Source organism: Eriocheir sinensis, chromosome 1 (assembly GCF_024679095.1).
Source record: "Eriocheir sinensis breed Jianghai 21 chromosome 1, ASM2467909v1, whole genome shotgun sequence".
NCBI classification, from domain to species: domain Eukaryota; kingdom Metazoa; phylum Arthropoda; class Malacostraca; order Decapoda; family Varunidae; genus Eriocheir; species Eriocheir sinensis.
Window position 1 is genome coordinate 15,034,569 of NC_066509.1, and position 23,372 is coordinate 15,057,940.

The following is a 23,372-nucleotide window of genomic DNA, read 5'->3' on the forward strand; positions in this document are numbered from 1 at the left end:
CTTGATAATGTTGTTTAAGTTGATGAGTGGTATGGATAAGGTAGATAGAAAGGACTTGATGTAGAGAGAGCAAAGGAGAGGATTGAGAGGACACAACAAGAAGCTGAGAAAGGGAACATGTTTGAGAGACAAAAAGAAATACAGCTTTCCTCATAGAAGTGTGAATTTGTGGAACAGTTTGGAGGAGGATGTGGTGGAGGCGAAGAGTGTCCACCAAATGAAAGAAAGATTGGATAAAAGTAGACAAGGAGACAGGACTATCTGAGCCTAGCTCAGGCCCTGTATGCTACAAATAGGTATATACACACACACACACACACACACACACATTCTCCACTCATACAGCTGCAGGAAAGGAAAAAAACAATTATGCAAAAGCAATCACACGGGAAAGGGCTTTTTTCGTGACTAATTTCTCGAGTCTAAAATATGACGTTGTTTTCCTCTCAACACAGTGACGATGTTATGCATGTCCCCAACTCATTGCTTGAAGTGTGAGAAAAAGAGGAAGCTAAAAAACTATATATATATTATATATAAATATATATATATATATATATATATATATATATATATATATATATATATATATATATATATATATATATATATATATATATATATATATATATATATATATATATATATATATATATATATATATATATATATATATATATATATATATATATATATATATATATATACACACACACACATAAGGTTTCGCTAAGCCGCTAACTTTAGCACGGAATATCTTGTGTGCCATAATACCACTTCCAGTCAGTTCTGGGCGCAATGACTGTCATTTCCATTCCTTTCACATCATTTAAGACTGGTTTCACCAAAAAAAAAAAAAAAAAAAAAAAAAAAAAAAAAAAAAAAAAAAAACCAAGATGTGGCTGGCACTGGCAAAATCACAAGGTTTTATATTTGCCGACGCTTTACGGGTTAAGTAACAAGTAATACACTAACATAATCACATACCTGGAGTGTCAAACTCAGGCAGGACACGGATGCCTCTCATTTTTCCGTACTGCACAATATTACTGATATTGCCCTCAGTGTATATGTGGCTTGAACTGAAGGCTCCTTGTTCACTGTTGGAAGAAATTAAGATTTTGTCAATTTATTACTAGTCATTAATTAGTATCATTAATTAATGATGTCATATTTTCATGCACATGGATGGGTAACCTGGAGGCATTTTTGCTTTATTTATTTTTGCCCTTGAGCTGCTTCCTTTAGTGTAAAAAATACTAAATTAAATTGCAGACTAAGATATCAAAATCTCAGGGAATGAACCCACAAGCAAACATAAAGAGCACAGCTGTACCCATCAGTCCTATAATATGATCGGAGCTCAAGTGACTTCCAATACCTTTATGTTTGTTGGATTACTATATCATCCAACCCTGCCTAACTAGAAGATTTGGATGATGGTGATGGTGATACTAACGTTTAAGCCTTTTCAAATATACATTACTGAGTAGAATATAGTTAGTGCCAAGTAATACAAAACATGATAGCAGTGAGATGATTTAGCCATATATACCTGAGGTTAGGATATGCAGAGCTCACATATGGAAAACTTGGATCATCCACAATATGCCAGTGGAAAACATTGAACTTATTCATGGCCATGAGGTCCAGGGTCTGCTGAATCTTTGTGAGAGGAAGGTAATGTCGTGAAGTGTCCAGCATCAGGCCTCTGTGGAGTACATCTTCTGCATCAACACAGTGCACCACATCTTTGGTCATTGATAGGTGGTGACAACACATTGGCTTGTATAACTTATATTTGTCTAATTTAGTAGCTCGAATGGCCATTTTAAAGTTATGCAAATGGAGAAAAGATTACTTGAAACCAGTTTCAAAAAGTTCAAAAATTTAAGCTGCATTATTCATCTGTTTATTTAGCTGAATACAATATGCATGTAACTTTTTAATGCAGGATATTTACTCTACTTGAAAAATAAATTAGTTGTTATTAAATTCCCTACAGTGGCAATCATCCTCACCTGAAGCTGAACCTGGGAAAGTCTCTGATTTGTGTAGACTTGACATTGTATGCACCAGAGTTTGGCACAAGCAACTGAGAGAAGGTCTCCAAACCCCTTAGAATGCCCCACACACTCATTGCAATGAGGGAACCTTCCCCTGGAGCATCTGGGCTGTCAATCTGCCATGTCATAAGTACACAAATAAAGGTGAGTTGGGAATAGAAAATATTTCTATAGAGAATAGATAAGGCCATAAAAACACCATCAGGCAAATAAAAAATAAAATAAGTTGAGGAAAACAACAAGATGAAAATATGGTGAGCTCTTTGTTCTTGTGCTATCAAAGATAGAGAGTTAACTCACAACTGGCACCTGACCAATTTATATTTCTCCCCAAAATTGCACCAAATTTATTCCTTGACTTTACCATAAATCATAATTCATCAATTATCATCTTAAATCAATACTAGTTCACTGTAGGATAAAGGCTTTTTCCAGCATTCACCACTGTCTGATGTCAGTGCTCTACATAATTGCATCTCCACTTGGTTGTTTATTTGCCTTTTCTTCTACAATTTCTGAGGTGCCACTCCACTGATTTTGAACTGTATGTTAAGACTGGCAGGATTCATTGACTGTACACTTCTCTCTTCAAGGAGGGTGGCAGGTTGCTATTCATGATATTATGTACTATACTGAAATTGCTCCATGCCATTCCTATTCTTTCTGTTTTTATTTAAGACTAGGTCTGCACTGATTGCTTTCCCTAGATATGTGTATGTCTCTAAAGTACCTCAGGTGATTCTATTGTCCATTCACTAAGTTGGATCCTCCCCAGCATTGTCTGGATCCCTAACTGCTGGTATTTTTTTATTGGCAGGTGGGGTGTCTGATGTCTTTGTTGCCCAACACAATCATATAGGTTCTGAAAATATTATTATTTCTTTACTTAGCTCATTTGTTACACAAGATAGCTAAGCTCTGTTGACATCTTTGGATTAAGCAGTGATGCCCAGGTATCGAGTCTCTGCACCCACACTGATGGTAGACGCAGTGCATCCTATGATCTTGTGGCGATGCGTCTGTGGCTAGGCTATAGATATTACTGGGAGGTCAGTGGGGCTGCCCCTGTAAGGCCACAAGGTCACACGCCCTTATATTAGTGCCTTCCGCCTACAGGACCACTGGGACCTGCCTGAGCTGGTGAGCTGCTTCTTTGCCAATGATGTTCTTTCATATATATATATATATATATATATATATATATATATATATATATATATATATATATATATATATATATATATATATATATATATATATATATATATATATATATATATATATATATATATATATATATATATATATATATATATATATATACCTTTTGCCTTTGGTGCGAATTGCCATAACTCCCTTATTTCTGGGGCTACAGAAAAGTTTTTGGTATTAATCGAAGGCAAAATGAAAGGGCTATATTTTTTTTTTTAAATTACTGACCGGGCTCGAAAACCGACTCGAAAGGGTAAAAAATCTAATAAATTCGAAAAAAACGATACTGAAAAAAACCCAACTGTTTTTGAGTTCCCAATCTTGAAACCCGCTCATTTTTTGAGAATTTCAAAAAACTTATCAAGCAAATGATTTAGCCCTGCCAATGTGCTTTCCAATATGGTTCATGTCGAGAGCGATTTTGACGAACTCCAGACACTTTGCCGTTTTCGTCTAGGGTGGCCTTGCTATTGCCTCTAGAAGGCTGTAATTTGGCATGTATCCTCTCTTGGCAATGTAGTTTGACCAACTCGAAGGATTTTTTGATAGTTCGATTCCAAGTTTGTCGTCGAGCCGTTACAAAATAGCCTGTTTTTCGGCCCTTTTGCCGCGATTTGTTCATGTCCTAGTTTTTTGCTTATAACTTTTTTTTTATTTAATGCTTTCCGATTTTTTTCTGATTATTAATCTATATTAAAAGAGCTTTCATTTGCCACCAAGCACTCCTTAATAGCTTTAGTAGTTTTCGCTCGAGCTCGACCAAAAGTCGCGACGAACATTTGCGGAATCGGACTCATTTCACGCGCCGCGACGAAAAACCTTCCTGACGCCACAAAAAATTAATATATCTGCATAAAAAATCATATATGAACACTTCAATATGCTGACTATCTAGTATTAAAACCATTTTAATATATCTATATAGGGAGTTACTATTTTTATATAATCATTTCACTATATAAATCAACCTATATTAAGCGCCTTATTATACATGTTCTTATTTTTTATTTTTTTTTATTTTAGTATTCAGCCATACTTCTTACTGAAGCTAGGAAGGCGTGCTTTGTGGCAAATGAAAGCTCTTTTAATACAGATTAATGATCAGAAAAAAATATGAAAGCATTAAATAAATAAAAAAAAGTTATAAGCAAAAAACTAGGACGTGTCCACATCGCGGCTAAAGGGCCGAAAAACAGGCTATTTTGTGACGGCTCGACGACGAACTTGGAATCGAGCTATCAAAAAATCCTTCGAGTTGATCAAACTACATTGCCAAGAGGGGATACATGCCAAATTACAGCCTTCTAGAGGCAATTGCAAGGCCACACTAGACGAAAACGTCAAAGTGTCTGGAGTTCGTCAAAATCGCTCACGACAGGGTTTACGTTTCGAGCTCTAGCGACGAAACTACTGGGAGTAGGGAAATGTTATGCACCATATTGGAAAGCACATTGGCAGGGCTAAATCATTTGTTAAATAATTTTTTTGAAATTATAAAAAAATGAGCGGTTTCAAGGATGGGAACTCAAAAATAGTTTTTTTCAGAGTCGTTTTTTGCGAATTTATTCGATTTTTGACCCTTTAGAGTCGGTTTTCAAGCCCAGTCGCTAATTAAAAAAATATAACCGTCGATTGATACCAAAAACTTTTCTGTAGCCCCAGAAATAAGGGACTTTGGCGATTCGCACCAAAGGGGTTGATTTTCCAAAATTCGCGGCTTAAATGACAAGGCTGGGGCAGGTGTCCGTTCCATAGTAAAGGGTTCATTGACCTCTTCAATGTGTGAAAGCAAGCTTGTGGCTGTTGTCTGTGGTTTGTCATCTTCAGAAAATAGTTGTGAATAATTAATATATTTAGGTTGACGCTTGGGGAGAAAGAGGGGAGCCTGAGGAGGTGAGTGTTGGTGGTTGTAATCATGACGCGGTGCAGAGGGGAGATAACAGACTCTCTCTCTCTCTCTCTCTCTCTCTCTCTGTATCTACCTATCAATCAATCTAGATGGATAGATGGGTGAACAGAACAGATGGATACATCGATTGACATATGAACAGAGAGAGAGAGAGAGAGAGAGAGAGAGAGAGAGAGAGAGAGAGTTTACTATCATATTTTGATACTTCCTACTTAAATCTCATCAGTAAGTTTAAGATTTGAATTATTAAGGCATAGTCATATAATGAAGTCAAGAGACAGATGGGTGTTTTAATTGGTGGTCAACACTCGCCTTGATTTCGTATTGCTCGTCCATGCCTTGGTATGGCTGCTCCTCACAGGCGGCCAGCAGGTTCACGTTCAAGACGTCCAAGTAAGCACTGAAGTTGCCATCCTTAGTCCACGGGTGCTGGGTCCTCTTCAGGGTGCAGGCCATGAAAACATGCCATTAGGTATGAGTGTGTCATATTCAGAGGTTACAAAATAAGCTGCTTTGATTTTTATTCCTAAAATATGTAGTAAAAATGCTTAGTTTTATCGTGACATGAATATTCTTCTTTCAGATAAAATAAATTATGGTGGATTCTGCAAGTACCTTAGAAGTCGTGGAGGGGAACATTATGTTCATGTACCTCTGCAGCGCCTCCGTCAGAATCTCGCACGTGTGTCCAACCACGGTGAACCTGAAACACCACCATACTCAACCATTCTGCAGTAAGTTAAAATTAGCTTGCACTAAGCTGTAAGCAACCAATGGCCGACTCCTATATTGACCCATTAAAACCACATATTTATTATTTAGATAAAAAGAAAATAATGAAAATCAAATAAACCTTAATTTTCTATGTGAGAAATATTGCACGATGAATGCAGTATAAATTTCTATTTACGAATGTGCACGTCACTTACGAGAAAGTTTCTGGCCTGACAATAACGTAGGTTTCTTGGGAGACGACGGACTGCGGGCGCGGCCACACCTCGCCCACGGTGGGGGTGACCTTGGGGATGCCGGCCCACGCCCCGCCCGCCACCGCCACCACCACCATCAACAACGCTGTTGAGGATAAACAAGGTAAAGTGAGTGCATGATTGTAAAAATAGCTCATTATAGAGAACATGGACGGGACTGCTGCCGTGGCGGTCTTTGCAGTTATATCATAGGCCTCCCTTAAAGGACGGTCCTAGCAATTAACAGCCGGGACCAAGGCGGTAAAGTTATAAGGAATTACCTTAGTCAGTATGAGTATAGCTGGGCACGATAACAGAAAACCTTATTCCCGATACCCGATAACTGATAATGGAAAACCTTAACGGTGATAACCGATATTCGTTGACTGGAGACACAAATATCGGCGATAACCGATAACCGATACCCGATATAAATCCACAATTCCAATAAAAACTAGCGAGAAGTCCGATAGGCGAAAACGATACTATATTGATATTTCAAATAAAAAACATAGATGATTTCAAATTTTCATTATCTGTATTTTAGAAAACTTACAAAACGTGAAAACCACACGTTGACACGTACATATGGACGGTAACCGTAATACTAGAAACACATGAACCGGTATTGTGTTATTTGGTGACCCCACCGTCAAAAGCTGACGCTTTTACTTACAAACACTGGTCTCGTGAACTGCGCATGCCACGCGCCACGCCGCCATGTCTCTGTTTGCGCTCTTTACAACGGAATAAAAAATAAAAATAAAATAGGTAGTGAATAATCATTTTTTGGGCAAAGTTAAATGATTTTTCTCTTTGATATAGTGATTTTCGAGTCTAACATAGAAAAATAACCTAGTGTTTTAATGTTGATTATCTAAGTATGAAATCTCTTCACCGAAGATATTTCATACCCCGAAGTTTTTACGTACAACACCGGGTGCCAGGGCCACGCATGCGCAGTAGAGAGGAGACAACATTTTTTTTTCTGAGAGGCGGAGAAAAGTGATGTTTTATGCCCTCTCTGGTTTCAACTCTCGGAAGGCTTATGGACCAGATGGAGTGCCTCCTATTGTCCTTAAAAACTGTGCTTCCGTGCTGACACCCTGCCTGGTCAAACTCTTTTGTCTCTGCCTATCATCATTTACCTTTCCTTCCTGCTGGAAGTATGCCTTTGTAAAGCCTGTGCCTAAGAAGGGTGACCGTTCCAATCCCTCAAACTACCGCCCTATAGCTTTACTTTCCTGTCTATCTAAAGCTTTTGAATGAATCCTTAACCGGAAGATTCAAAAGCACCTTTCCACTTCTAACCTTCTATCTGATCGCCAGTATGGGTTCTGCAAGGGGCGTTCTACTGGTGATCTTCTTGCTCTCTTAACTGACTCTTGGTCATCCTCTCTTAGCCGTTTCGGTGAAACTTTCTCTGTTGCGCTAGACATATCGAAAGCCTTCGATAGAGTCTGGCACAAGTCTTTGCTTTCTAAACTGCCCTCTTTCGGATTCTATCCCTCCCTCTGTTCCTTTATCTCCAGTTTCCTTCCCGGCCGTTCTCTCTCTGCGGTGGTAGACGGTCACTGTTCTTCCCCTAAACCTATCAACAGTGGTGTTCCACAGGGCTCTGTCCTATCACCCACTCTCTTCCTGTTATTCATCAATGATCTTCTTTCCATAACAAACTGTCCTGTCCACTCATACGCCGACGACTCCACTCTGCATTATTCAACTTCTTTCAATAGAAGGCCATCCCAACAGGAAGTACACGACTCCAGACTGGAGGCTGCAGAAAGCTTAACCTCAGACCTTGCTATCATTTCCGGTTGGGGTAGGAAGAACCTTGTGTCCTTCAATGCCTCAAAAACTTAATTTCTCCACCTATCAACTCGACACAATCTTCCAGACACCTATCCCCTATTCTTCGACAATGCTCAGCTGTCACCTTCTTCAACACTAAATATCCTCGGTCTATCCTTAACTCAAAATTTCAACTGGAAACCACATCTCCTCTCTCGCTAAATCAGCTTCCTCGAGGTTGTGCGTTCTGTATCGTCTCCGCCAGTTCTTCTCCCCCGCGCAGTTGCTATCCATATACATGGTCCTTGTCCGCCCTCGTATGGAGTATGCATTTCACGTGTGTGTGTGTGTGTGTGGGTGGGGGGGGGGGGGGGGCTCCACTCACGCAGCTCTTCTGGACAGAGTAGAGTCTAACGGCCGTAGTATTAATCTTCCCCATTCCCTTTCTGTTCCCATCCCCATACGCGGGTCTGGGGTAAGTGTAAACCGCCCCATCCCCTCCCCGTCCTCGGCGGGCCAGACAAGACCAACCCGCAGGTCATAATAATGTTGGTAGCACTTTCAAACCGATAGTTACAGAAAACGAGATAAATAATGCATTTTTCACACACCATTGTATTCATATACATTATTTATCATAAAACAAAACAATAGCGTTGTTGATCTACATGTAAATAACAGGTAACGCGGGTAAGTTAATTTATGAGACAGGTTGGTATCCAGGACTGGTCACACACACCTGGCCAGCCATGGGGCAGCCACATAGGGGTTGCCAGGTCGTGTCATTGGTGGCATTTTTGTCTTAAATCAAGGAAAAGGGATGGGATGGGAACGGGTATGGGGGAGATTAATACTACGGCCGTAAGGCTCTTCGTCTCATCAGCTCTCCTCCTACTGATAGTTTTCTACCTCTTGAATTCCGTCGCGATGTTGCCTCTCTATCTTCTATCGCTATTTTCACGCTGACTGGTCTTCTGAACTTGCTAACTGCATGCCTCCCACCCTCCCGCGGCCCCGCTGCACACGACTTTCTACTCATGCAGTCATGCTCATCCCTATACTGTCCAAACCCCTTATGCAAGAGTTAACCAGCATCTTCACTCTTTCATCCCTCACCCTGGTAAACTCTGGAACAATCTTCCTTCATCTGTATTTCCCCCTGCCTACGACTTGAACTCTTTCAAGAGGAGGGTATCAGGATACCTCTCCTCCCGAAATTGACCTCTCTCTCGGCCACCTCTTTTGATTCTCTTTTGTAGGAGCAGCGAGTAGCGGGCTTTTTTTTATTATTGTTTCCTTTTTTTGTGTCCTTGAGCTGCCTCCTTTGTTGTAAAAAAAACCCACTCATGTGTGTGTGTGAGAGAGAGAGAGAGAGAGAGAGAGAGAGAGAGAGAGAGAGAGAGAGGCATGAGACTCGTGAACTACACACGCACACACACACGTCATGGAGGTGGGCGGAGCTTGATAGCCAGCCGGTGAATCAGCGAGGAGGGCGGCGCGGGGCTAGAAAACCGGGCCTACCTTTTAATTTAATTATGCTGCCGGCATACGGACTTGTTTTTCTTTCTTATGAATTTGTATCCACAAGCCTATCGCGCAACGCGGAGGCTCAGCATTCGGAGGCTTAGCTGGCTTGCTCACTGGAAACTATACTAAAGGCGGTGGCGTAGGTGGTAGCGTACTGGGCTCACATTCACCGCGTGATGGACGACGCGGGTTCGAATCCCCACACCCACTCATTTTTTTCAGTCCGCCGAGTGGCTTAAAAAACCCACATGCTGTCCTGAAGACCACCCATCAAAAAAAAAAAAAAAAACTATGTCGTTCAAGCTAGCATGCCAACCAATGCCGACCACGTGGTAGGGAAGGCACTGGCATGGCGGTCACTACGCATCGTGCCATCGTACATGGACACGGCGTGTCGTATGTGGTTACGCGACAATGGTAGAGGCCAAAACGTTTTCAGCATGGTAAAAGAGTAAAATAAATAAATAAGTAATAATATAATATGGTCATCATATCTCGATGGAGGAGAGCGGTGAGGGCTGATTGCCATCACATGGGAAAAGTGAGGGCTGGTTGCCATCACTTGGGAAAAATGCGTCCAGCCACCCCTTGCAGCGGTGCAAAGGTAAGGGAACATGCACAGGTGTCCAGTGCATCGTTACTGACTTATCAAGTTTAACTCGTACAGTACCGGCCAATTTAAATATTTTTGGCTTACCCAGTACCGGCTAATTTTTAATTTTTTTGGGGGGGGGCTTGAAAATGTTCCATGTGATGGGAAAAGTGGAAAAAATAAGAAAAAAAACAAGTCATAGACCTACTTTTCACAGGAGAACTCCATGAAGTGTTACCAAAGGTGTGGCTGGAAATGGCCCCTGTACGTGATCGATGGTTTATGGAGGATTTGACAAGTGATAGAGGCCAGGTAGCCCATTTTTTGTTGCACACAGGTGTAGAATACTCCAGAGAGCACCATTTCATGGGGTATAAGTGTTGGATTTTCAGAATTTTCAGGACAGTAGAATCTCGTGTTACAAAGGCGGCTCAATATAGCCAGTATATCCTCATCTGGCACGAACCAGAGTCTGAGAGTGCTCCCACGTCTTCTTCAGATGAGGAAACCTCAAACTCACTGTCTATCACCATATGGCAAAAGGAATGGACTGCGGCGACAATGTTTACACTTGGTCTTGATCTTGATCTTGATGTCACAGGTCGCTTGTGATTCCTCCCCAGCATGACTAATGTTGCCAATGCTGGAAACGCACTCGCGCAGTGTTGCCATTGTCTGCAGCATTCTCTGTAGCAAAAATAAACCCGCTACATCGACTGTAACAGTGTTTAGCAAACCCGACGTGTATACGCGTCGCTAGTATTTTCTGCAAGCAAAGTTGCTGACGCGTATACGCGTCGCTAGTACGGTACGGGTCAAGCCACACATACACTGCCGAATTTTGGCCACGAACTTGTCGCCGAATCAGTTCGTGAAAAAAATCGGCGACCGGTTCACCGACATGACCAAAATTCTTACAGTTCGTAACCATTCGGCGACATGTCGGCGAATGCTCAAGACAATTCGGGGACAATTCGGAGACATGTCGCCGACTATTCGGCGTCCATGTCGCCGAGTTCAAAATCTGAAATTTTGACGGTTTTTTTGTCGCGGAATAATTGGCGACAAGTCTCCGAATTGTCTTCGTATGTCCCCGAAGTATCGGCGACATGTCGGGGACAATTCTCCGACAGTGCCAAGATTTGTGACAGCTGATCATCTGATGCCCATGTGGCATATAAAAGCACGGGAATCCGGGGTGCAACACACTTTTTCACCAGCAGCTGAAGAGCCCACCTCGTCTCTCGCAACTTGTTCCAGGGGAATGGCGAGAGGGCGATCAAATCGTCCCACTCGACCCTCTGCGGAACCCAAGAGCTATGGTAGACCCCAAGAATATCCGCACCTACCTTATGGACTGCTATAACACCCGGGGAGTAGTGGCCTGGCAGGACAGAATTGTGGGCGAGTAAATACCGTGTGTGATAATGGGGTAATATATATGATAGTATGTGTAATAAAATATATAAATGCGACTTGTTTTTGTTTTGCCCTCCTACAAATATTTTAGAATGAATGAATGTTTACGTAATATTAATAATCAAACCAGTAACTGAAAGAAGAAATAAATTTAAATAACTAAAAAATAAAACAAAGGTTAAATATATAATGGCAGACTAATGATATTAATAAATAATATATATATATATATATATATATATATATATATATATATATATATATATATATATATATATATATATATATATAGTAAATAAATTATGAAATAAACGAAAATGTTAGTTTCATACCTATTTTATAAATTCATGATTCTTCTTGTTTTTTTCATATTTTCTTGTTTACTCTTTATTACTACAGTATTATTTTATTCAGTTTATATATATATATATATATATATATATATATATATATATATATATATATATATATATATATATATATATTTATATATAATATATATATATATATATATATATATATATATATATATATATATATATAGAGAGAGAGAGAGAGAGAGAGAGAGAGAGAGAGAGAGAGAGAGAGAGAGAGAGAGAGAGAGAGAGAGAGAGAGAGAGAGAGAGAGAGAGAGAGAGAGAGAGAGAGAGAGAGAGAGAGAGAGAGAGAGAGAGAGAGAGAGAGAGAGAGAGAGAGAGAGAGAGAGAGAGAGAGAGAGAGAGAGAGTGTCATGATTAATTCGCCGAATGTTAAATAATATTCGGCGACGTAATCTGATCCATTCGGCGACATGTCGCCGAATAGTCGGCGACATGTCGGCGACAAATTCGCCAACACAATTAAAATTTCAACGGTCAAAATTCGGCGACAATTCGCCGAACACCGCGAATTGTACGCCGAATTGTCTGGGACATGTCAGCGACATTTCGGCGACAATTCGGCGTCCATTTTGCATTCGTGCACATTCGGCGAACGGCCGCGAATTTTTCATGCAACATGAAACTTTCGCGGCGGTCATGACTAACTGTTAAAAGTCATGCGATGGACGCAGACATGTCCCCGAACGGCCAAGAACAGGCAAGAAAAATGCCGAACTTGTCCACGACACTGGATGACTTGCATATTCGCGCACATTCGTGAACCAAAATTCGGCAGTGTATTTGGGGCTTTAGTGTGTCAAGAAAATACGATGAAGAAATAGGGAAGTGCTTCATTATTTTTGTTATATTACGGTGTTATTATGCAGATATCATTATTAATGTTATTATTATTATTAGATATTATTATTATTATTATTATTATTATTATTATTATTATTATTATTATTATTATTATCAATATTATTATCATCAATATTATTATCATCATTATCATTATTATTACTACTGTTTTTGTTTTTTTCAGTGATTTTTAGTTTGGTTTAGTTTAGTGTTCTACAAGTCAGTGTTATGAGACTTTTGTTATTTACTTTAATTGCTAGTGATATGTGGAAATGAATATCTTCGAAAATGATAGCTATCTATCCATGCTGCATCATTGTATGCTATCATTATACTTTTGATCCTCTTAAATTGGAGCTTTCGTGGCCAGTAATTTGCAAGATGACATTACTAGGATGGTAGGTATTTTCAATAGGATATGAAGATGAATTAATTGAAACCCTACAGCCTCACAATTAGTAGATCTAGATTTCATTTTCCTAATCACCCTGATGTCATATTAGATAATACAATGGTTAAAGCATTCTTCTTTTTTAAAATTATTATGTGTGGCTCTAGGTGATAAACAAGCTTTAGAGTCCCACCCGCGTTCAGTGGCTTTATCAGTTTCACAGAAAATTGTCCTTTTCCGTAATATAAAAATATCTTCTCTTATTTTAGTGTTGTATTGAAAAAAACTTTTATTCTATTTTGTTGCCACATTTTAAGCAATGCTTTCCAGTATTTAAATCTATTGCAGACTCATTTAAAGCTCTTGGATCGGGCGTGCATTTAATCATGTCAAATTTGTACATTCTAATGTAGACATTGATTTTGAACATCACCGCTTTGTAAATACTCCTGCATTACTGATTACGATATTTAATAATAATGGTTATCCATTACATTCAAAGCTTCCATCAGTTTTCAGCAAATTCGTTTTTATTTTTTATTTATTTATTATTATTTTTTTTTTACAGCTAAGAAGACAGTTCAAGGGCGTAAAGAAAAAGAAAGAAAAAAAAAAAAAAGCCCGCTACTTACTGCTCCTGAATAGAGGTCAAAGGAGTGTCCAAAAAGAGAGGTTAATTTCGGGAGGAGAGGTGTCCTGATACCCTCCTCTTGAAAGAGTTCAAGTCGTAGGCAGGAGGAAATACAGATGTTCACCAGTGTAAGGGATGAAATAATGAAGATGCTGGTTAACTCTTGCATAAGGGGTTTGGACAGTATAGGGATGAGCATGAGTAGCAAGTCGTGTGCAGCGGGGCCGCGGGAAGAGGGGAGGCATGCAGTTAGCAAGTTCAGAAGAGCAGTCAGCATGAAAATATCGATAGAAGATAGAAAGAGAGGCAACATCGCGACGGAATTTGAGAGGTAGAAGACTATCAGTATGAGGAGGACAGCTGATGAGACGAAGAACCTTTGACTCCACTCTGTCAAAGAGAGCTGTGTGAGTGGACCCCCCCCCCCCCCCACACACACACATGAGATGCATACTCCATACGAGGGCGGACAAGGCCCCTGTAAATGGATAGCAACTGTGCGGGGAAGAAGAACTGGCGGAGACGGTACAGAACGCCCAGCCTCGAGGAAGCTGATTTAGTAAGAGATGAGATATGAAGTTTCCAGTTGAGATTTTGAGTTAAGGATAGACCGAGGATGTTTAGTGTTGAAGAAGGTGATAGCTGAGTGTTGTCAAAGAATAGGGGATAGTTGTTTGGAAGATTGTGTCGAGTGGATCGGTGAAGAAACTGTGTTTTTGAGGCGTTGAAGGACACAAGGTTCCTCTTGCCCCAATCGGAAATAATAGTAAGGTCTGAGGCTAAGCGTTCTGTTGCCTCCAGCCTTGAATCGTTAAGTTCCTGTAAGGTGGGTCTTCTATTAAAAGAAGTTGAGTAATGCAGAGTGGAGTCATCGGCGTAGGAATGGATAGGACACTTCGTTTTGGAAAGATCATCAATGAACAACAGAAAGAGAGTGGGAGATAGGACAGAACCCTGTGGGACACCACTGTTAATAGGTTTAGGGGAAGAACAGTGACCGTCTACCACAGCAGAAATAAAACGGCCAGAAAGGAAACTGGAGATAAAGGTACAGAGAGAAGGATAGAAACCGTAGGAGGGTAGTTTGGAAAGCAAAGATTTGTGCCAGACCCTATCAAAAGCTTTTGATATGTCCAGCGCAATAGCAAAGGTTTCACCGAAACGGCTAAGAGAGGATGACCAAGAGTCAGTTAGGAAGGCAAGGAGATCACCAGTAGAACGCCCCTTGCGGAACCCATACTGGCGATCAGATAGAAGGTCAGAAGTGGAAAGGTGCTTTTGAATCTTCCGGTTAAGGATTGATTCAAAAGCTTTAGATAGACAAGAAAGTAAAGCTATAGGACGGTAGTTTGAGGAATTGGAACGGTCACCCTTCTTAGGCACAGGCTGTATGAAGGCATACTTCCAGCAGGAAGGAAAGGTAGATGTTGACAGGCAGAGGCGAAATAATTTGACCAGACAGGGTGACAGCACGGAGGCACAGTTTTTAAGGACAATAGGAGGCACTCCATCAGGTCCATAAGCCTTCTGAGGATTGAGGCCAGAGAGGGCATAGAAAACATCATTTTGAAGAATCTTTATAACAGGCATAAAAAGAGTCAGAGGGGGGATGAGTAGACGGAATATGCCCAGAGTTTTTAGAAAAAGTTTGAGAGAAGAGTTCAGCATTAGATATAGATGAGACGGCAGTGTTGCCGTCAGGACTGAGGAGTGGAGGGAAAGATGAAGAAGTGAAGTTGGAGGAGATATTTTTGGCTAGATGCCAGAAGTCACGGGAAGAGTTAGAGAAAGCAAGGTTTTGGCATTTTCTATTAATGAAAGAGTTTTTGGTTAGTCGGAGAATAGATTTGGCACGATTCCGGGGAGAAATGTAAAGTTCATAGTTAGCATTAGTTCGAAGGCTCTGGTACCTTTTGTGAGCTGCCTCTCTATCATTGACAGCACGAGAACAAGCGTGATTAAACCAAGGCTTTTTAGCGTGAGGAGTAGAGAAAGTACGTGGAATGTATGCCTCCATTCCAGAGACAATCACCTCTGTGATGCGCTGAGCACACACAGAGGGGTCTCTATCCTGGAAGCAATAATCATTCCACGGGAAATCGGAAAAGTACATCCTCAGGTCGTCCCACCAAGCTGAAGCAAAATGCCAGAAGCATCGCCTCTTCGGTGGGTCCAGAGGGTGTACAGGAGCGATAGGACAGGATACAGAAATAAGATTGTGATCGGAGGAGCCCAACGGAGAGTACAGTTTGACAGAATAAGCAGAAGGGTTTGAGGTAAGGAAGAGGTCTAGAATGTTGGGCCGGGAATACATGTAGGGTGCTGGACCAACTGCTGTAGATCGTTGAGGATAGCAAAGTTGTAGGCTTGTTCACCAGGCTGGTCAGTGAAAGAGGATGAAAGCCAAAGCTGGTGGTGAACATTGAAATCTCCTAGGATGGAGATTTCAGCGAAGGGAGAGTGGGTCAAGATGTGCTCCACTTTAGAGTTCAAGTAGTCAAAGAATTTTACATAGTTAGTAGAGTTAGGTGAGAGATAAACAGCACAGATGTATTTAGTAATAGAATGACAATGAAGTCTTAGCCAGATGGTGGAAAAATTCTGAAGAGTCAAGGTTGTGGGCACGGGAGCAAGTGATGTCGTTGCGCACGTAGGCGCAACATCCAGTTTTGGATTGAAATTTAGGATAGAGATAGTAGGAGGGAACAGAGTAAAGATTGCTGTCAGTAGCCTCAGAAACCTGCGTTTCGGTGAGGAAGAGAAGGTGAGGTTTAGAGGAAGAGAGATGGTGTTCCACAGAATGAAAATTAGAACGAAGACCGCGAATGTTGCAGAAATTGAGAAGAAAAAGGTTCGAGGAGTTATCAAGACACCTCTCGGGTCGGCAGCCAGAAGGGGAGTCCTCCCTGGGGGAATTTGTGGTCCCCCCCCCAGGCGGGGACTCCGAGGCAAGGTGAAGGTGCGCCATTTTGAAATTTGAATTTTGGAAAAAGGTGTATATGTTGTGTGAATGTAGTGTGGTGTGGATAGAGAGAGGATCTGTCTTTAGAGAGCATGCTGAACTACTCTCCGGCGTTTGTGAGACAATAGGAAACGGTTAGTGAGGACATGGGAAGGGTCTTTGGAGGGCTTCAGCTCCCTTCTCATCTCCCATATATGCCTCACCGGGAGTGGCTTGCGCCCGTTCGGTTGGTGTCTTCCTAAAGTTTGCCTTAAATCCAAATGATATGGCTTTACAGTTAATTTTCTAGGAGATTTATTCCATATATAATTTGATTATTGAACTCTGAAATGAAATAAATTAATAAAGCTGTGATCAAAAGTCTCCTTTCGATTATATCCTGACATCAGACAAAAATATTCAGTGGTTAATATTTTACGTACAATAATTAAAGCAGCTTCAGTAATGTTAATTTAACATTCTACACGTACACACTGTATCAATGAATGAAGTTTTAACGCAAAAATCTGACAGACTACCGTTAACATGCTGATAATAACCGATGATAACCGTGCTGAATACAACAACAGCTTCCTTTCTTCCACCACTCCCATGCGCTGGAGACCAGTTAGTCTAGATTAGGTTGACTATGCAAACGAACCCCTTTTGATAATTTTTAGTGTATTTGCACAGTCTAGTTCTTGTAAATATCTCCCCACAAGTTCAACGTCTGCGTTAAAACGTTCATTCATGCTCGGTAAGTGTGGAAAACTGCCAATACGACCGCTGATTACTAATTATACTCATAAGTTTGAAATATACCTACATATCCAGTGTGTTAAGTATAGTTAAGCAGTCTCCGTTCATCTGCCCTATATAGGCCCTGTTGGTGACCAGTCAGCGCGTCTCGTCCACTCGATCAGTTTCACACACACACACATACACTCCCCCCCTCCCCCCCCCCCCGTTTCCCCAAACGTCTCACCCAAGTATTACTAATAATTATGTAGTCGCGTTCTTGTTACCCTTGTGTGGCAGCCATAGGCTCGACAAGGGAAGTTTGTTAGGGTGTAAGGTTATTCTCAGTAGTAACTTTATATTTTTGAAATTTCACAAAGCCGACCCATAGGCTCTAGAACAAACAATTATATCTTATCTTTGTAACAAATGTCTCGGTAAAATTCCCCTTGTAATTATATTATTCTGTTTATCACTGTTCCTCATTTAATCTTAAGGTTACGAGTTGATCAGCCGGACGACATACAAGGAAATCCGTACCTTCACGTCTCCCTCCCTCTTCTGTGTCTACGCCACCCCCTCAAGTGTTCCCGTCTTTCATCCGGCGTAGTTGAGTGTAGTCAGTCAGTCTTATTTTCTCCCCTTTGAGCAGGGGGTTCCGACCCTCATCGTGGGGTGGTGGCAGCCTACCTTATATAGTCGTTCGCATTCAATTACGCGGGAGTTTATTCGTCTTTAATTTGTTCTATGCTCAATAAGCCAGTAAGCTAACGTTACATGCAATCTCTAATTCAGTTAAGATTTAGTCATAGTAAAAAAGAGTTTAAGAGCGCGCCACCCTCAGATCCCGGGGCACTGCACTCCTACTACTACTGCTGCTGCTGCAGCTACTACTACTGTTACGTACTACACACCTTATAGAGTGTGAAAATTTACGCTATTTTATTACCAATAATAAAAAAAAAAAAATCAGATAATCAACGTTTATTTCTTGTCAAGGAGAACAGTCATTCGTTACAATAATATTTCTATAAGTTGATTTATGTATCTTTTTGCTATTAAGATTTCTTCCTTCCATTTTCCCCAATAATGAAACCATTTAACCTCGTCACAGAATTAATACGTACGTTAACAGCAGGGCCCCTCCCCCACTACCACCACCTAACGCCATCCAATAATTAATCAACATATTTGGGAGTGCAACAAAAGTTTAATACGGAAGATTCTTCTGCATGTGTGAGGCTCGTGATTATGCTTCTCGCTTCTGCCCCTCGCTCGGGATAAGCTGCTTGATTAGAGCGGTTGCCGGTTTCGTTTATTCTTGATAAAAAAGAAAACAGGAAATTTATGGATATTCTGTCGGTGCACTGTATCCCCAAGATAAGTACAAACGTTCAAGGGGCAGCTGACGAAGAGCGGGAGTGTCTGGCTGCACTCGGCACACTCTGGAAGATCAACATGTTTGCCGAGTTCCTTTAGTTAGTTTAGTAATATCTAGCCTTGAAAATTAACCACTTTTAGTCCAATCTTGTTAAACTGTTGCCCGTCATCGAGTTCTCAAATATAGCTACTCTTCGACTCAAGTCATTCTCCAAAATTCAAAGCGGCAAAACACGAAACTGCATTGTAGGGAAAGGTATAGCATTTATTTCAAGGTAACCGCCACCTGCCCCAGCAACAACAACAACAAACCATCGGCCGCGTCGTGGAGTGTGGCAGCTCCGAGTGGTGTGGAGGCTCACTGGCCTTAAATGCGCACTTCAAACATACTAAGTCACTCAAGCTGTATCGGTCAGAAAGGGCGAAGCGCAGAACTCACCTGGATGCATGTTGAAAGCCGTACGTTCTGCCAAGGAACTGACAGACGGAGTATTTAAGCCTGCCGATTGGGACTGGCAGGCTGGGAGCAGAGGGATGGGAGGCACGGAGGAGGTAGGCACAGGACAGGTTGCCAACAAGGTCCAGACTGCCACTGCCTTGAATGATAAACCGATCGATAACGAGACATATCAGTATTTAGATTATAGTAACGTGCTACATGGTGTCTGTAAATGTACCTATGTTCTTGTTGTTGTTGTTGTGGTTGTGGTTATGGTTGTTGTCATGCTGATAATGTTGCTTTTTTGTTACCATTGTTTGATTTCACTGTTATATGCTGTCATTATTATTATTATTTTATTATTATTATTATTATTATTATTATTATTATTATTATTATTGTTATTTATATATATATAAGTATTATTATTATTATTATTATTATTATTATTATTATTATTATTATTATTATTATTATTGATAATATTGTTGCTTTACTCTATTACTACCTCTACAACAACATCAGTAGCAGCAGCAACTAAAAAAACATCAACATCATCATCATCAACAACAACAACAACAACAGCAACAACAACAACAACAACCAACCACCACCAACAACAACAATAACACCAACACCCAACCAACCACGACTGACATCAACACCACCAACAAAAACACCACCACCACCACCAACAACAACAACAGCAAGTTACTACTACTACTACTGCTACTATTACTACTACTACTACTACTACTACTATTTTTACTACTACTGTTACTACTGCTACCACTGCCACCACCACTACTACTACTACTACTACTACTACTACTACTACTACTACTACTACTACTACTACTACTACTACTACTACTATTTTTTTCTACTACTACTACTACTACTACTGCTACTACTACTACTATACTACTACTACATAAAAGATACCTCCACCCATGTATATTTTCCCGACACATAATCATGGAGGAGCCCCAATTCTGTTCGCTAATGACTATATGGCATCCAACCATATCGCTAATACTACTTAGCAATAAATCTATACTTAACACCTTGTCATCTGTTGCGTCTAGATATCCCTTTCCTTCCCTAGTCAAGTCACTCCCGACCCACCCTAATGTCACTCTCCACCACTGTGGCCTCATAGTCTATATTGGAGATGTTGGTGGCTTTTGGGCCAGAGTGTCTGGTGCCCCCGAGACATAGGATGGCGGACCTGAGCTGGGAGAATGAGAGGCGACACCTCATCTAGGCGACAACGTGGCTCCTTGGCTGATGCTTCTTTTCTGAGATGTTATGCGAGTCATGCGTAGGAGCATGTCTTCTCTTGCTCGATCCTTTGGTGGGCGGCTTTCAGGGGCAGCTCACGGTAACAGGTAACCATCGGGTTGAATCTGCGGATGTCCATGAATGCCCTCTGTCCGCTCACCCAGAATCCGCGGGGACTTACATCAACCTGTGCCTCATGTGAAGTAGTGGCCGTCCTGTATCTAAGGCAGGGGTTCCCAACCTTTTTGTCCCTCTGTACCCTTTGGGCATTTTTATAGGTTCCCGTGTACCCCTAAAAATTTAGGATAAAAAAAAAAAACGATGAAATTGTAATATTTTTATATTATTTTCTAATGAAATATGTATGTACAGACTGATGATATAATTTATATAACAGATTTGCTTACTAAAATTAGGAAATTGAAAAAAAAAAAAAAAAACCATGACATTGTGAATGCAGATTACAACACCATGTATTGTACAGTAGTGGTTATTCTCTCGGACCCAATGTACCCCCTGAAAAGTGCAAATGACCACTGGGGGGTACATGTACCCCAGGTTGGGAACCCCTGATCTAAGGTGTTCGCCGTCCAGGGTCGCAACTTGGTGTAAACATGGCCTAAGTATTCACCTGTGGAAATATGTTCATGCAAATGTGATTGGTATCCAATTTTTTGTGAAAAATGAATGTGCGATCATGGGTGTCGGAGCGCTGCTGGAGGACGGCTTGGCGACGAGGAAAAGCTGCCGAACTTTATGTAATTTCTGATTTACTAGGGTGAATTTTGCGTTTTCTTTTTATATTTTGATTCTCAAAGCGTTAATTTACCCATACATGTCAACAGAACGATCTTACAACATATAATAGCGAAGAAATCCGAGGCATATAGATGCCCAGGCTCAATTCTGCCCGAGGCTCAATTTTGCCAATGACAGGGGCCTATATTTTTCCTTCCCCTGTCGTTATTAATGAAGCCCCGAGGCCCCCGACCAGTGTTGCCAATTTTTTTTTTTTTAAAGTAAAGGAGACAGTTCAAGGGCACCTTTCATAAGGGGTTTGGACAGTATAGGGATGATCATGAGTAGCAAGTCGTGTGCTGCGGGGCCGCGGGAAGAGGAAAGGCATGCAGTTAGCAACTTCAGAAGAGCAGTCGGCATGAAAATGTCGACAGAAGATAGAAAGAGAGGCAACATGGCGGCGGAATTTAAGAGGTAGAAGACTTTCAGTACGAGGAGGAGAGCTGATGAGACGAAGAGCCTTACGGCCGTAGTATTAATCTCCCCCATTCCCGTTCCCATCCCATCCCTTTTCCTTGGCTGTGACCCGCAGTTTTAAGCGTCCCCGGGTGGTTGGGGTTGATTAACACTACCTGGAGAGAGAGCGGATGGGGTCGAAAAAGTGTTGACTCCGCGGGGTGCGAGGCAGAACATCTTTAGGTTCCCCTTCGTATATTTCATGAATAAATAGTGTTATATTTGTTATTATAGAAGAAAATATATTGAAAAGTATCAGAATATTTCTGACTGATATTGTATCGCAAACTTTGCTGAAGTTAATATATTTCTTTTAGTTTGTAAAGACTCTTGTGTTTCCATTTGATTGTAAACATACAGCTATTTCTAAAGATTTCTTTATAATTGCCCCAAAAAAGGCAAAAGACGGCAGATAGATGACTAAATATGGCATTATAGTAATACTTAACATATACCATAAAAAAGAGCATTTCTTGGTGACCACCTCGATTTAAGACAAAAATGCCACCAATGACACGACCTGGCAACCCCGGTGTGGCTGGCCAGGTGTGTGTGACCAGTCATGGATACCAACCTGTCTCATAATTTAACTTACCCGCGTTACCTGTTATTTACATGTAGATCAACAACGCTATTGTTTTGTTTTATGATATATAATATATATGAATACAATGGTGTGTGAAAAATGCATTATTTATCTCGTTTTCTGTAATTATTGGTTTGAAAGTGCTGCCAACATTATTATGACCTGCGGGTTGGTCTTGTCTGGCCCGCCGGGGACGGGGAGGGGATGGGGCGGTTTACACATACCCCAGACCCGCGTATGGGGATGGGGACGGAAAGGGAATGGGGAAGATTAATACTACGGCCGTTAGACTCCGCTCTGTCAAGGAGAGCTGTGTGAGTGGAGCCCCCCCACACACATGAGATGCATACTCCATACGAGGGGGGACAAGGCCCCTGTAAATGGATAGCAACTGTGCGGGTGAAAAGATATTCACCCAATTACTATAGTCTGTTTGGAGCATGAAGTCGGTTTAAGGTGTGGCAGATTCCAGAATTCCCATGAGTGCAGCGCTGCCAGTTCGACCGCCAATTATCAGATTAGCACTCTCTCCCGGCCTACCCACCCACAACCCACCTGTTTATCTCTCTCTCTTTCCCTCTCTCTCCCTCTCGACCCGGGGGAGGGACCTAGGGGGACACACCGACCACCACCACCACCACCACTGCCAACACCACAACGTGGCACATGGGAAAAAATCGCTGCCACATGTCATAGAATTTATACAAATCCCTGTTATAATCCTAAACATCGACACTCATTGTACTATGTAGCTTCCTTTACTATATACAGAATATATAAAATATCACTTTAAAATAGCACATGGATGGGAAACAAAAGAGAGAGACGCATGTACGAAGGTTGATTTGGCAGGATGGCTAGAGGTAAACGACGATACCAGCTCCACCCTGAACCGACTTCGTGCTCTGAACAGACTATAGCATCCACCTCATTACCCTCTGATTGGCTTTTGGCAAACATTAATCCTTTATTCAAGACAGGTAACCGGACTGACCCAGCCAATTATCGCCCCATCTCACTAACA

General features: G+C 41.2%; 1 protein-coding gene across 1 annotated transcript in view; it reads right to left on the bottom strand.

Moving 5' to 3' along the window:
• LOC126995477 (beta-hexosaminidase subunit alpha-like) overlaps window positions 1-19,381 on the bottom strand; it is a 30,569-nt gene extending 11,188 nt beyond the window's left edge. The window contains exons 1-7 of the mRNA XM_050855060.1: window positions 19,225-19,381; window positions 6,117-6,261; window positions 5,803-5,890; window positions 5,500-5,625; window positions 2,022-2,182; window positions 1,556-1,711; window positions 988-1,100 (exon numbers count right to left, since the gene is read on the bottom strand). Of these exons, the coding sequence (XP_050711017.1) occupies window positions 988-1,100; window positions 1,556-1,711; window positions 2,022-2,182; window positions 5,500-5,625; window positions 5,803-5,890; window positions 6,117-6,261; window positions 19,225-19,234 (799 nt within the window). The 5' untranslated portion in view covers window positions 19,235-19,381. The remainder of the gene's footprint in view (window positions 1-987; window positions 1,101-1,555; window positions 1,712-2,021; window positions 2,183-5,499; window positions 5,626-5,802; window positions 5,891-6,116; window positions 6,262-19,224) is intronic.
• Window positions 19,382-23,372: the final 3,991 nt, after the last annotated feature.